General features: G+C 39.8%; 1 protein-coding gene across 2 annotated transcripts in view; it reads right to left on the reverse strand.

Annotated features, from left to right (window-relative positions):
• Positions 1-16,107, reverse strand: part of htr4 (5-hydroxytryptamine receptor 4) — a 161,843-nt gene that overhangs the window by 16,524 nt on the left and 129,212 nt on the right. Inside the window, exon 7 of one of the 2 annotated variants that reach the window (XM_077235948.1) lies at positions 14,717-14,801. The exons of the other annotated variant lie outside the window; for it this stretch is intronic. Within the exon in view, the coding sequence (XP_077092063.1) occupies positions 14,738-14,801 (64 nt within the window). The 3' untranslated portion in view covers positions 14,717-14,737. The remainder of the gene's footprint in view (positions 1-14,716; positions 14,802-16,107) is intronic. 2 annotated transcript variants of the gene reach the window in all.

Below are 16,107 nucleotides of genomic sequence, written 5' to 3' on the forward strand. Positions count from 1 at the left end.
CACGGAAAAAGATCATCAGGCATTCGGTGCTCATTTGCACGAGATGTGCCAGTTCGACAAAATCTGCCACGTAGTCCTCAATGGATCGATCACCCTGACAGAGACGCAAGATTTGGATATCTGGGCTCAGGGTTGGCATGGCTGCTGCTGGATCTCGGTGCGGTGAGTTCTTCTGTTGCATGCAGCTGAAGCAGAGGCAAAAGCAGGATCCACGTGCAGCAGTGTTTTATTTAAATAAACTCAAAACTAAACAGACTTGGTAACCAGACTCAGGAACAGGACAGCGTGCATACAGCATTACAACAATACAAGAACTCACAAAGACTGGACTGAAACACAGGGCTAAATACAGGGGCAAACGATCTAAACAGGATAACAAGGGGGCGTGGTTAACGGGAAACACCTGGGAAGACTTAAAAGATCACATGACTAGAACAGGGGATCACATGACAGACAAGAACCAGGGACAAGAAACAAAACCCAAACCGTGACACTATCTATCTACCTATATATTTAACTTTTATAATCAAAATATATAATTAAACTATTTATAATATAATTAAATACTGTGCATCATTCATAATCAAACTGTGTTTGTTAAATTAATCCAAATTATGTGTAATTGTATGTATTTAGAATACATACAATGCTTGCATGAAATTAGCTTAGGAAATTATATTGTGGAGGAAATATTTAGGACTGAATTTTCCAGAGGTGCAGGTATGTCCACAGGGCCAAGATATCCTTGCATATGGTCTCTTTGAATAACATAACTAACTAACAAAAGAAACAACACAAAAAAAACTAGCTTAAACAAAAATGGCATAATGTGTTTTCAATGATTACTCTATGAGTGTTAACTGAATGAATCTGCACGCGAGGCCATTGACTAGGCTCAGTCTCAGATGACACACACACCCTGGGTAACTTCCACTGTTCAGGGAGGACAACTACAATGAGCACTTTCAAAGAAAAAAAATAGTCAATAGATTTGTCTATAAGTCTGCAAAAGATATTGATGACCACCAAGAAAAATAAGTGTGGTCAGTCAGGCGGCCCCTTCCGGTCTAAATGGGCATTTCTGTTATTTATGCCTAAAGTCAAACTCTAGACCTTCACTGTCAGCCAGATGGTAATGTCAATCCACGGCAGATCATCCCATTTCATCAGCTGGCACGTATATGTGTGAGTTTGTCTTCCTAGAACTGTCTGAGGCTTTTCAAACACGCTCACAAATAGAAAATCTGATTATTGTGGAGTTGAGTGGCACCAGAACAGGACCATGACCTGATTGTTTTTTGAAAGAAATAAGACACAGATATGGCGTGGAGGAGGCTGGCGGCAGGATTGAGAATGAGACAGACAGAAAGTTATGAAAAAGAGAGAGGAAAACAAAGAAAAAAATAAATAATCAAAAATCTAACTTGTGTGTTCGTCTGTCAGAACTTAGTGAATGAACCAAGACCAGAAGGGAATGCATATCCATTTAGTTTGATCCTAACATCCAAGCCCAGCAGGCCACTCTTTACTCTCTACACAGGATTATCCATGAATAATGGAAATAGCTAGACTAGTCTTTTATCAGTGAGGAAAGCCCTGTAAGATAGCAGCTGGTGTGTACCTGTCAGTGCCATCTCAGGTAACAGCTTATTCTAAGCATTCATAATTCAAAATCAACAACACAAATGGGTAACACTTTATTTTGATGATCCCTTTCAAACATTCTGTTGACTATAAGTAACTTTGCCACTGCATGTCAACTAACTCTCATTAGAGTATCAGTAGACTGTCTGCAAATTATCTGCTAACTCTTTATCATGATGCTCTTCCAACAGACACTCTACTGACTATAAGCAACTTCGCAACTACATGTCAACTTATTCTAACCCTACCAGTGAATACTCTCTAATGAGAGTTAGTAGACATGTAGGTGCAATGTTACGTCAACAGAATGTGTTAAAGGGACCATCAAAATAAAGTGAAACCCACAAATGTTTGTTTTACATGTGTAACAATTTCAACCTATGAATCACTCACTCTTCAAATGTTTACAAGGAATATTTTTCTTCTTTTGTTCTTTATCCGATTTTTTATCCTGTGTTTATTAAATTTTTTGCATGACTGGTTTAATTATTTTATCACTCAGCCCTAAATGTTTCTTACGATTCATTCAAACAGTTCTTAAACAAATACTATATAGATAACTTCAAGAAAATCTATTGGAAAATAAATCACTAATGCGATCTCTTCAATACCTTTATTTTACTCATAGACAGCAACTCCTGCTACTTGTATTTTTCTCTCCAGAAAGAAATGTGAAATTCAGCTGTCGCAACAATGTCTGTGCTTAAATACATTTCATTCATACAGTTTTCACCAGTCGCTCCAAGATCTAGCTTTGCTCTCTACATTATAATTTATACCCCTGTTTGTCAGCAGCTGACACATTTTGTTCTATTTTATTCAGGCTCTTAAAATTGATGTTTTAATCCATGTGCTTAATTACACGTGTTTAACATAAGTAAAAATAACAAAGCATTTATACCATTAGACATCATAACTGATTAATTCTGTTGTTCTGTGTGATTTATAAACACTATCAGAACTAAGCAATATTTGTATATACAGTTTCACTCATGTGTGAAACACTAGAAATATGAATGTGAACACCATCAGAGGACTGAAGTTTTACAAATATAAATTTGTCATTCCTCAGATGTAGCAAATACAAATTGTAATACAGAATATTACAAACATCATTATCATTATTATGTAATGATAAAGAATACTTGGATTTTAGTTATATTCCTGGACTTATGATTTCAGTTCACAGCCTTTCTATTCATGTCCAGTTTAATCTTTCACAAAAAAGAAAATCTGAAAAATAAATTAAGTGACTTGTTTAAAAAAAAAAAGATCTTTACATGACCTGCTTCGTTTCTACAAAGTGTTCATGTTCTAACCATCAGTCAAGGATCATTTAGATTCTGTATTGTATACGGTATTTCTTTCATCTGAATGCCAGTCTTCTTATACAAAAGCCAGTGATGGAGATGACAAAATTGCTTGCCATTTTTTACAGCGATTTTCATTTATTTAAAAGAAGTATTACATGAAAGCAGCAAAAATAATCTCACAGTATATTCATCCTTTGCTATAACGAGAACCAAAAGGTCTTTGTGCTTTATGACTGAATCAATTAATAAGACGACCTTAAGACATTTCCCAGAGGATAGGCTTGGGAATTTGGGAGACATTTTAGACCATCATATCTATTGCATTTTCAGTAGAGTAGTTATTTGAAATGCATGCCTTCATAGATATCTCTTTAAGCTAAATTAATCTTAATGTATATACAGTATTTTTGAAGTGCAATTTCAGTGGCATGTACTGGTCTAATAAATACCAGAGAAGGCAGTATTAAATACAGCAATACATATCTATTAAAAGAGAATCAATAAAGATTTTACTTCACATTTTTAGTCTTATCAAGGCCGTGTCTCAATTTTTTATAAAGCATAACTAAATAGAACAGTGAAGGAAATTCTAGGTCTAATTCTAGTTGGGAAATAATTTTGAACTATTTGCAATTATTTTCGCATTGCAATATGAGCACATTAATTTGTATGCCTAATATGTCGAAACTAAAAGCATAAAACATTTCGTATCGTCACGGTCAGTTAGGAATTACATGAATCATGTAAATTTTCAATTCAAAACGGACATATTTGAGGATGAAGTCAAGTCAAGTCCCCATTATTTATATAGTGCTTTATAGAATACATAATAGTTTAAAGCAGCTTTACATTGATAACAGGAGAATGATTCAATGATGCAAACGATGATGATGATGATAAAAGAAAATAGTGTCATTGTTCAGCTGAAGTCAGTTCAGAGTTGTAAAGATCTTAGCAGTTCTGGAGAAAAAAAGTTGAGTAGTTTGCATCACTGAATGTTACTGTCAATCGTTTAACATTTCTATTGTAAAACAGTTGACAAGGATTAATTGTTTCGTCATTTACAAATTACCTCACTTTATTTCAATGTAAAACTGACGCTTTGCGCTGGAATTCACACTCTGCTTCTGTGAAAGGTAAACCCTGCCTACTTTGATTTGATTGGTCATCTCAATCATTTTGACATTGACAAGCGCTGTTGGACGCTGAGGCAGGCCTGACTAAAACTGGTTGTCATCCTAACAACATTCAGAGTGGTGTGTAATGGAGTACAGCAGCAGAGCAGTGCAAGACTTTCAAATATTGGGTGGGACAATTTTGCCATTTCTAATTATTGTCCCCCTCAATGTCTATGGTGATTATAATGAGTCTTGTAATGATGTTTGCGGGATACATTGCTGGCAATGACTGCATCTGAAATGGAGTTAGTACATAAAACTCGGAAAGAAACTCAACTAATAATCGAAGAAAAAGAAAACTGGTCATTTGCATAATTATACTACATGTTTATTCCATGTAACTTATTGGCTTTGAGTTGGATGTGTCATCAAACACAGATAATCTTAACTCTTTCCCCGCCAGCTTTTCTTTCCAGAATTTTCTATCATTTTTAAAACATTTACATGTACCCCAGACTATTTTGTTGTATGAAAAAGCAACATTTTGAGCAAAAAGCTGAGAAAAAAAGCATTTTTGTCAAAGACTACGTCTGGATCAGATTCAAAATGATGATCAAAACATAGATGGAGTAGATCGAATCCATCAACACCCCCAAAGCACCACAGTCCTATAGTTTATAGATTTATATATGCTGTATAATCTTGATGATCACGTTTGATGATCATGCTTACATATGCTATCGCGTTTTTCGGCTTCTTCTTCACATGTCTTTTGATCAGGAGATTTTGTACTCGTTCAGAAGGTGTGTCATAGCGCCCCCTACAGTATAACAGTGAAAACCATTTTATTCTAGCTTCATGCTTTCCTAATTTATCAATACTTGTATGTGGGTACGTTTAATAAAGCAACATTTTGAACAAAAAGCTGAGAACATCGAGTCTTTGTCAAAGACTACGTATGATCAGGTTCAGAATGATGATTAAAACATAGATTGAGAAGTGTGAGTCCATCACCACCCCAAAAGTTTGCACAGCCTATACCTTTATGTACTGGCTTGACATTTAATTCGGTAACATTAGGCAGTTTTGATTTATATGTTGTTGAATGTTTGATGATCATGTAAGCTGACAATGCTTCTTCTTCACTTGTTTTAGCACTCCCTACCATATAACAGTGACTTTACATTACATCTTTACATTTTACACCTGTGCCTAGAGGGTAAAATAAACTCAGAGAGTACTTAATGCAAAATTTATATTTTAAAAAGTCCTCAGTCCCTATAAACAGACCGTGAAGTTAAATGGCAGATGGTGTGATCACAAGAAATGCAATTAGAAGAAAAATAGTGGTTTACGAGAGCAATAGAGCAAAAGAGGAGAATAATGCACCTTTTGGAAAACAAACATTCAATATTAAAACAAACACCAATATTAAAAAAACAAACACCAATATTAAAAGTTTGGCTGAAATTCCCTCAGCTGTGAAAAGTACTGCTGGAAAAAACAAGGAATGCTGGGCATGGCTGGACTCGAAGTGCCCCATTATTATCAGTCAATGATTGCTGTTACACAACTTATAAGAGCTAATAATAGATTAAGGGGTCAGATTTACTAACAACTTGTGCCAGCACAAACCCTCTTCTTCCATTAAAAACTACAGTCAGGATTTACTAAAGACACGAAGTGACAAATTAGTGCTGAAATGGCGTGGACAGGGTTATTTTTGTGGCTGACTTTATTGCATATGCATTTGCAGGAGTTTCCCTTTCACCAGTGGACATCCTGTCACAGTGCCTCAGCATGCTACAGTAAATGTTCAGCCTCTTTTAAAAGCCCACTTAGAAAGAAGTAACTATTTAGAGAGCACCAATTACAACAACTTTTGCATTTTCTGCAGAAAATGTGAGTGGCGCTCGCAAAACTCAGCCAGGGTATTGCTAATGTGTTCGGAGTGGCTGTTAGGCTGTTCTGAGGTAAGTGAGTTTACATTTGCACAAGGGCCTCTGAGAAATCTAACAATTGGATAGAGAAAAATCACAAATATGATTAAAAAAGGAAACAAACTAATTAAGAAACAAAGGTACAAACAGGTTAAGTACTTGAATGAAGTAAACGACTTGCATGAAAATAGAGATAAACAGGTGGAGCTGCTCACTGAGGGAGCGAGATGCTGATAGTTCAGTGCATATGGCAGTACCATTCAAAGAGCTATGATGACCATGATGCTTATAGCTCTGTAAATGGCGCTGCTATCTGCACCACACAAGTTCTTCCTGACCCTCTTCCTGTGGGTCTTTGCTGTCTCTTGGGTGCACAATAAATCTACTAACAGCCATGAAATTAAAAAAAATACAAATCAAATATGGTACACCAAGATTACATTTGGCTTTTAAGAGCAATAGTGTAACAATCAGCTCCTTTGAGCTTGACTATTCCAAGCCGCGGAAATGAAATATTGCAATGCAGACAGAGTTATGAGCACTCTATCCCACTCAATGGCTCCCAAAATCCGCACTTTAATCCATCTGTTTACAGACGCAAAGGCACCGAGCCGAGTGACATAATTTTCTCAAGTAGAATAATATTCCTGCCAGAAGTCACTCTCACTGAGCTTGTATTCAAATAAATGAAACATTAAATAATCAAATAATTTGAGCTCTCTTACCACTGTGTATATATGTTCTATCAGGCAAATCCAATTATTTTAAAAGAAACCATCATTGAAAGTAATTGTCGAACGGTGGTGAAGAGATTTTCCCTGTTCAAACAAGCGTGACATGTTTCAAGATTAGTTAAACCAGGCTTGAACATATGAGCGTATCTCATAAAACATAGCAAAGCAAGATTAACACAAATAAGATCCTGTCATTTATGCTGATTTAAAACTAAAAATGGCCTCAGCTACTATGTGCTTAACCATTTGATGTCGGTGCATTGTAATTACATTTAAAATATGCTACATGCATTTAATTAACAATTATAGTTACACTGTTAACTTAACTCCTACTTGTAACTCAACACTTACCCCAAAACCTCTATAACCTCTAATCCCTTTAATCCTAAACCTAACCATACATAGAACTTATTAAAAGTAAACATGGGAATTTTCTTTAAACAAAATATAATTTATTATTTTTGGAAAATGGAAAAGAAAAAATGGTTATATATCTCAAGCTGCAGTGTTGTAATTGCAGTACTTATACTGCGTTTTGAACAGTGGGTAAAATCCATGTGCTCTCAGTAATTTATTTCTTGACCTTAAAGAAACGTAGAGCTCTTGCTGCCTCCACTTGATTACTAGGGCACTTGATAAAAGCCACTGCTCTTATCTTATATCTTATATATCTTATCTTATCTTATCTTATCTTATCTTATCTTATCTTATCTTATCTTATCTTAATATTCATGTACTTAATATTAATACCCTGCAATTGTAATTTTGGTATACTAAATTTATATACTTAAAGTCTGATAAATTGGAACAACTAATTTTGTACTTAATGCACTTTAGTTATCTGCAAATAGTGCTGAGGTCCAACTAAAGACATACTTAAGTATATTAGATTGTGCTAAAATTTAACTATTGCAAGTATGCTTTAGGTACACTTCAACTAGACTGTTCATTAATATTAAGAAATGTACATTGTACAATAAAGAAGTACTCCAAATAAATTTTTATTTTAATCTTTATATCTGTAAGTCTCAAGTGATATGTCAGTAAATATGTTAATGGATTTGTAATGTTCTTAGTATGAAATAAATGTATTTTAAATAAATTTTGATATATTTTCACTAGAGTGAAAGCAGCTTGTCATCAAAAAGCAGGAAAAGAGCCAAAGGTCTGATCTTTATGAATCTAACATGACTTTATAACATTAGGACCAAAGCGAGAGAATGAAATCTGACTAAAAATGTTATTGTCAGTCCCATCCCGCTAAACTCATGTCCACGGACACATCTGTCCTCGAATGACACAATACCTTGTGTCCACAATGTCCGTAATAAGCCATCTGGCCAGCCAAACGTCTTATTAGAAGCAATGGTCTCTCGGCTCTGGTTATGGTCCTTTGTTTTCAATAACCTAGGCCGCTTGGCCATTGATTTGCTATAATAACAGTCAAATTACCAGAAGCTCAAGGCTGTGAACCTTTCATAGCTCTGGATACATCAGCCCAGACAATTAGAAGAATATTGATATCTGATGTGGTTTCACTCTCGGCCCTGCACGACACTCCTCTGAGGTACGTTTGTGCATGTCACGTTGAACAAAGTCTGTTCCACTGGTGCAGGGAGATAATCATTCACTCTCAATGCTGAATAATAATGTTCTCTTATGCTAACACAGAACTAGCTGCCACTGACTTCCTGTTTAAATGCCGTCTTCTCAATTTATCGCACCTATTGATCTTTAGAAACTCCTGAACTGAGAAGAAAGCCTCAAAACTTTCTGAAGTGATGAGACATCAACACTGCAAGTAAACATGAGTGAAACGGCAATTATTGACAAAAGATAATTTAGCGAGACCTGTGCGCTCCTCATATGGTTCAACAACTAGCGTGTGCTCATTAGAAGGAAAGCGGGAGCCTGTGTCATGGAAACAAGCTATGAGCATGTATGGCACCTCAATCATGATACTTAGATCTGTTTTTCAATGCTTTGATATAGAAGTGGGCGATATGAGTAAAGCAAGAAAAGGCTGTACATCATGATATAGTTCTTTTTTGCTGGAAACTGATGAAAAAAATTTTTGCTAACATTTTAACATTATGGCTTAATTAGTTAACATCATGCATTTAATGAATTAGGTATTATGAATTAAAAGAATGAAACAACTATTTTAACAGCATTATTAATCTAGGTTAAAGGGAATTAATACATATTTAATAAATACAGTACATTCTATTTATTGTTCATTGTTAATTCAATTAAAATGTATTAAAGTGTATAAATACGTAATAAAACTAAATATGTATTGTTCAAGAGCTTTAAGTCCCTTATCAGAAATGATACAGTCTGTAAAAAACACAGTAAAAACTGTAATAATATGAAATATTATTACAATTTAAAATAATTTTTTCTATTTGAATATACTGTATATTAAAATGCAATTTACTCCTGATTTGCTGCTCAAGAAACATTTATTATCAATGTTGAAAACTGTTGTGCTGCTTAATATAAAGTTCAAAAGAACAGCATTGACTTGAAATAGAAATCCATAGTAACATTATAAAATGGCTGTAATTTGATCCTTGAATAAAAAACATTAATTTCTTTAAAATATATATCATTAATAAATTCTGTAAAAGTATTGAGCATGGTTTTTTTCATGATATCTAAAGCATTAAGTTATGTTAACAAATTAAACCTTATTGTAAAGTTCTAATAAATCTTTACAGATTTTCTTTTTTGAAAATCCAGTGAATTGAATATTTACAAATAAATGGTACTTCATCTCATTTGATTATTTAGTCTTTATATTTGAATTAAAACATTTATTTACAATCGGTTAATTCATAATGGCTTACATAGAAATAGTGCAGAAACTTAAATATTTCTGAAGCAATTGTTCATACAATTTGTTTTTCAGTTGAATTATTGAATTGTTTAATACATTATGAGCTAACTGTGATTTGTATATGTACATTTCTGAAATACATAACTTAGACAGTTACCTCTGTTACCAGATCACTTGAAATTGTATTGTGGACATTTTTTGTAAAGTTGCTTTGAAACGATGTGTATTGTGAAAAGCGCTATACAAATAAATGTGATATGAAGTCTGGCATCCGTGCAAAAACAACTCCACATGATGTAACGTACTCGGTTACTAACGTAACCTCGGTTCTCTTTAGAAGAGGGAACGAGTACTGCGTAATATCTTACGCTATGGGGAAAACCTCTTTTCCACGAGATATTGAAGCCAAAAATTATCCTTAATTTTGAATCAATGTAAAACGCGTTGCAGCAGCATGCAGACATAGGCAAGACGGCTCGAGTGCCTATTGGGAGAGAGGCCCTGCGTGACGCCATATCCAATGGGGGCGCTTTGCGCCCACTACGTCACGTCTCGCCAAAATAGGCATGGCCTTGACCTATAAATATAGCTCGACAGGCTGATACAAACTGGTTTTCATCGCCGAAGTGAACCAGAGCATGTTGTAAGCACGGCAAGATACGCAGTACTCGTTCCCTATTCTAGAGAGAACCAAGGTTACGTTAGAAACCGAATACGTTCTCTTACGAAAGGTTCTCTCATACTGCGTAATATCTTACGCTATGGGTAACACAGTGTAACACGCCGTGCGTACTGGGATCCGACACCAAAGTCCCAAGGGCAGTAGCCCGGGGCTCAAATAGTGCATAATCACCATGGACTCACAGAGAGTCAGGGAAGAGAGGCTTGAAGCGTCATTCCCTATAAATAGCATCCCACGGGAGCTAACCATATTAACAGTGCACCATGCAGTCAGGGTGAAAAGCGTTCAGCCTGAACTGGGTAGCAGTACGGGTCTTTCAATATCCATGGAGTTGTTCTTTCGATCAGTGAGCGATGCACAAGCAAAACTCAGCATTCTGAGCCGGCGCAGCGGGGCAGATAGTGCTGATTTCTAGACCGACAGAAGCTTGGCGGGGACCTCTAGGTTATAAAACCTTATAAATGAAATTGTAGAAAATGTAAAAACAAGGCCCAGCCTGCCGCCATACAGATATCCTGCAAAGTGATCCCGCTAGACCACGCCCACGACGAGGCCACGTCCCTTGTGGAGTGCGCTCTGACACTCAAAGGACCTTAGAAGTGTAAGCAAACGCTATGGCGTCGACTATCCACCTGGATAGGCTCTGTTTTGATGCGGCTAGTCCCTTAGAACGCCCGCTAAACAAAACAAAGAGCTGCTCGGTCTGTCTGAAAACAGACGAGCGGGACACATAAGTTCTCAGTGCCCTAACAGGGAAAAGGAGACTCGCCTCCTTCTCCTCGTTATGAACCAGAAGGGCGGAGAGGGAAATAACCTGGGCCCTGAATGGTGTGTTGAGGGATTTAGGCACGTACCCGTGCCTTGGTTTGAGTATGACTTTCGAGTCATTAGGCCCGAATTCCATACATGTCGCGCTTACCGAAAGCGCTTGTAAATCCCCAATGCGCTTCACTGAAGCCATAGCCATAAGAAACACTGTTTTGAAAGACAAATGTTTCACGTCTGACAAATGGATTGGCTTGAATGGGGTACCTTTCATGGCTTCCAAAACCGTAGAAAGGTCCCACGCAGGGACTGAAGGGGGTCTGGGAGGATTCAGCCTCTTAGCTCCCTTGAGGAATCGCATGACCAGGTTGTTCTTCCCCAGTGACTGGCCAGACACCGGTTTAGTAAACGCTGCTATGGCCGCCACATAAACTTTGAGTGTGGATGGAGTTTTGCCCTTATCCAGTAACTCTTGAAGGAAGGAGAGAACTCCCGTAACCCCGCAGTCTAGGGGTGAAAAGCCCTGAGCTTGACGCCAGCCAGAGAACACAGACCATTTTGAGGAATAGAGCCGTCTAGTAGACGGGGCCCTAGCCTGCGTGATAGTGTTTAACACTCCCTCCGGTGAGGTTAGCGGGTACCCGTTGATGGCCCATGTATGTAGGGACCAAATTTCCAGGCGAGGATGCCAAATCGAGCCCTTGGCCTGAGAGAGGAGGTCTTTCCTCATTCGTATAGGCCACGGGGCAGTGCTGGTCAGTTGCTTAAGGAATGGGAACCAAGCCTGGTTCGTCCAGAGCGGAGCCACAAGCAGCACTGAGCATCCATTTTCCCTGATTCGTTCCAACACCTGAGGCAGGAGCGAGATGGGGGGAAAGGCATAGAGAGGGCAGCGGGGCCAGACGTGGGCCAGCGCATCCCTGCTTTTGGAGAAAAACTTCGGACAGTGAGCGTTTTCTTGGGACGCGAACAGGTCCACCTGCGCTCTGCCGAATGTCTCCCACAGCAGTCGGATCGTCTGCGGGTGCAGCGACCATTCTCCTGCTGGAACATTGTTTCTGGGCAGTCTGTCCGGTCCCAGATTCAGGTGACCAGGCACATGCGCTGCTTTCAGTGAAAGCAGGTTGTGCTGAGCCCAGACCAGGAGGCGTTCCGTCAGCCTGTAAAGGTTTTGGGACCTGATGGAACCCTGGTGATTTATGTATGCCACCACTGACATGTTGTCCGACTGCTGTATTAGTTAGTAACCCCTTAGTGTTTGTGGGCACATTCACTACATGTAATGCACAATCGACATGAGTCGCTGGCCGCGCTCGATTTCTCTAAGGCAGTTTTCGGAGAGAGAGTGAGTGGGACAAAACCCGTGGGGTTCAACATGTCTGTGAGATAATGTGGGCGCGGGACAGCGGGCACATTTACTGCACTGAAAACACCCTCGGCCTGAGCTGACTGAATGTGTGTGTTGATTTCGTTTTCACAGAAAACGTGGGACATGCATTATGTAGTGTTTGTGTGCACTGAGATGTGGGCACATACACTACATGTAATGCACAATCGACATGAGTCGCTGGCCGCGTTCGATATCTCTATGGCAGTCTGCGTAGAGAGAGCAAGCGGGACAAAACCCGTGGGGTTCAACGTGTCTGTTAGAGAACGTGGGCGCAGGACAGCGGGCACATTTACTGCACAGAAAACACCGTCAGCCTGAGCTGACTGAATGTGTGTTGGTTTCGTTTTTACAGAAACCATGGGACATGCATTGTGTATTGTGGGCACATTCACTACATGTAATGCACAATTGACACCATCGGCCGTGGCCGGAATACAGAAAATACACTTCATGTGATTTATCTGGGTCGCCGTAAAATGGCTTTTGTGTGCAGGCAAGCGGCCCGTGGTCCCGGCTTGTTTACTGCAGAATACACTGGAACAGTCGCATTTTCTGGAACTGAACGAGCTAACATTTACTGTGCGAGTCTGGCCGCGGCGAGACTTAAACACAGTTGCTTACCTAGGAGGGCTAGGAAGACTTTGAGGCCTCGGGCTTTATCTCAGTCTTCGGTCGGGGCCCACGCGGAAGGGGGCGGCGTCCGGCAGAGCGAGAGCGGGCTGCGCTGGCGCCTTCCACTCAAGGCTGAGGCTCGCCGCGGCCTGTGAGAGCAGATGTATCAGCTCGGATTCGATGCTGTCCCATTTCCCTGACGACTCGCGGGCAGAGGGGGGAGGTCCACAGAGCTCGCCCAATCCTCACTGTCCGACACCAGGATAAAGCAGCGGTCCTCCTCCACAGAAGCAGCTATGTCATCGTAACCAATGGCGGAAGCGGCGGCGGACGGCGGCCGCTGTCCGTTGGTGAGCGACTCGAGTGAAGCTGGCGAAGCTGTCTGGCGAACCGGCGAGCTTTCGCAGGCTGGAGAAGGCTCGGGGACCCGTTGAGTACGGCACTTTATATGGCGCGGGACAGTCCTCAGAGTCGCCATGGCAATAGCTCGCAATGATGGCAGCCGCCGTCAGCGAGCGCGAGAGCTGCATGATCCTCACCCAGGCAGGAAACGCAGATGACATGGCGGTATCCGTCGCTGAGTGTGGCTCGGCACGAGCCACAGGAATGAGGCATCTTTAAAAAGATGCTTGCTCTTTTAGATAAGATAGAGAGAGTGTGAGTCGCGGTGGCGAACACACACTCTCAGCAGAGGTAAAAGGATATAGACGACGGAAAGCGTAGCAGGTACGGCGACTGAAGGTGGCGAGCAAAGCGCCCCCATTGGATATGGGGTCACGCAGGGCCTCTCTCGATAGGCAGGTCAGCCAATAGGCACGCGAGCCGTCTTGCCTATGTCTGCATGCTGCTGCAACGCGTTTTACATTGATTCAAAATTAAGGATAATTTTTGGCTTCAATATCAGGGTGAAAAGAAGTTTTCCCCATAGCGTAAGATATTACGCAGTACGAGAGAACCTCTCGTAAGAGAAGATATGAGTTAAAAACAAAAGTCTAACAAACTGGATAGTGTTTTCTCCGAAATCTGATAAAAACTGCATATCATCTGAATTTTACAGTAATTCAGCCAGTTTGATGTTGCTTCTTCATCACACTCACGTGTAAATTGCATTAAGGAGACTTGCACCGAAAGCAATAGCATGTTTACTGCACTATAAACATGCTTAGCACAATCTGAGGTATCATTCAAGGTCTCATGTCATTTGAGGTGTAATAAGGAGTTTGTTCAAACCCCTAACCCTCACAGTGAATATCAGAAGTGATGTTTACCTTTAGTAATTAATAGAAACTTTTTAAAAGAACACAATATTTCAGCCTTTTGAAAGTATCATAAAGAACATGATAATTGGATTGCACGATTAGAGACTATGATCCACCTGTGCAGGAATACTAAATGAATGAACCTCCGTTCACAGCGGCAGCGGTAAACAAAAAAGCTGGATAATGAAAGCGTCATTATTGGCTCACTAAAGCACGAAGAAGTATCTAGCGCAGAATAAATCTGCATTTACAAATACATAAAGGACACACACATACACGCACGCATTACAAACCATTAAGCCTTTTAAATGGAGATGACAGATGTCATGTTAAAAGAATATGAGGCGAAGTCAATCTCTGAAAGAAACCTTGAAGTGATGGGAAAGAAAACAGTGTGTGAGTGTGAAAAGGACTCACTTGAGAGCTCCCCACACAGCACTAGACAGGAACAGGCCTAGTGTTGCAGAACCAGAGGAGCAGTTTGGAGGCAGAGGAGCAGCCGCTGGAGGAGAGGAGGACAGGGGGCAGCAGAGGGCAGCAGGACACATGAAGGACAGAGAGGAAGAAACAGGAGGAAAGAACAGGAAACGCAGGTTATTTCCATCCGAATTGATTCATTGCATACTTTTCAAACAACAAAAAATGCTATACATGAATATCAGATGATGTCACCAACGTCTCCTCACTGACGTCACTCACTTCTAAAACTTGTCTTCCGCCATTTTGAGTACCTAGATTCGGCAAGATCGATACGTCAGTCGCAAAGGAACTAGAGCTTAGATTATCTGCCCGAGCCCGAACTTGACCCGGCCCGACCCGATATTTCCCGTCACTATCCTCGGGCCGGTTCCTTTATCTAGAAACGTGCACTCCCAACGCAATAGAGCGCGGCGCGGGACTAGATTTGATGGCCGAGTGCGAGCGGTAATGCATTCACTCTGTGTGTGCGGGTTGCGGAGAATATAACGATTCGCGGGACTCCCGCAAACTAGAAATATCTATGAATAAAACATATAAAAACTTATACATTTTTGTACATTACAAAATAGAAACGATTTACAGGCCAGAGTTTATTTTTATAACATGTTTGCACTTTGTAGCTTTGAGCGATTTAGCCAATCACATACATATGTGTTGATTTCTTGAACGCAAAGGCCAATCAAAACTGACTTTTTGTTCAGAGCTGAATTCTGTATGCTGGCAAATCCTCTAATTATAACAAACAAAGTGTATATATTATGAAAGATTTATTGTGCAGTCAGCTTCATTGATAATAACAGAGATGTGTGAGATCGCGATGAATTGATGTCAGCTTTTTAGGAATAAAGGGAATAATCAAATGTTAACGCAGAGGAAGGGACACTGCAGTTCACAAGTTAATTATGTGCATGTGCTTTAAAGCCTTGCCGGTTAAACAAGTCATTCACTTGTTGATGCGCGGCTCTAACGTGCGCTTTTCTGAGCGCATACACCCGAAGCGCACATGCACAAAGCCTGTCTAACAACAGCACCTGGTTACTGAACCAAGTTATCTTTCTAGTCTTATTGCGCTAATACTGTCAAATACACACAAGGTTTACATAAACAAAGTTGGTTATGTATAAAGTGAAACAAACAGAGAGAATTGAGAGAAAATCTGCTAGTCAAATGTCAGAGGCTGGAAGTAGCTACTACGCATCAGGTATCGCGTAAGGATCACAGCATAACGATGATATTTATTTAAAGTAGCGTTTCTTTTTGTGGTAATCTAGGTGCGAAATGTTGTCTTTCGTAGCCATTTACTGTATCCATATGAAGCTCTAAATCGT

This window comes from Siphateles boraxobius, unplaced genomic scaffold (genome assembly GCF_051911475.1).
Source record: "Siphateles boraxobius isolate OS27281-9 unplaced genomic scaffold, OSU_SipBor_1 2, whole genome shotgun sequence".
In the NCBI taxonomy this organism is placed as follows: Eukaryota; Metazoa; Chordata; class Actinopteri; order Cypriniformes; family Leuciscidae; genus Siphateles; species Siphateles boraxobius.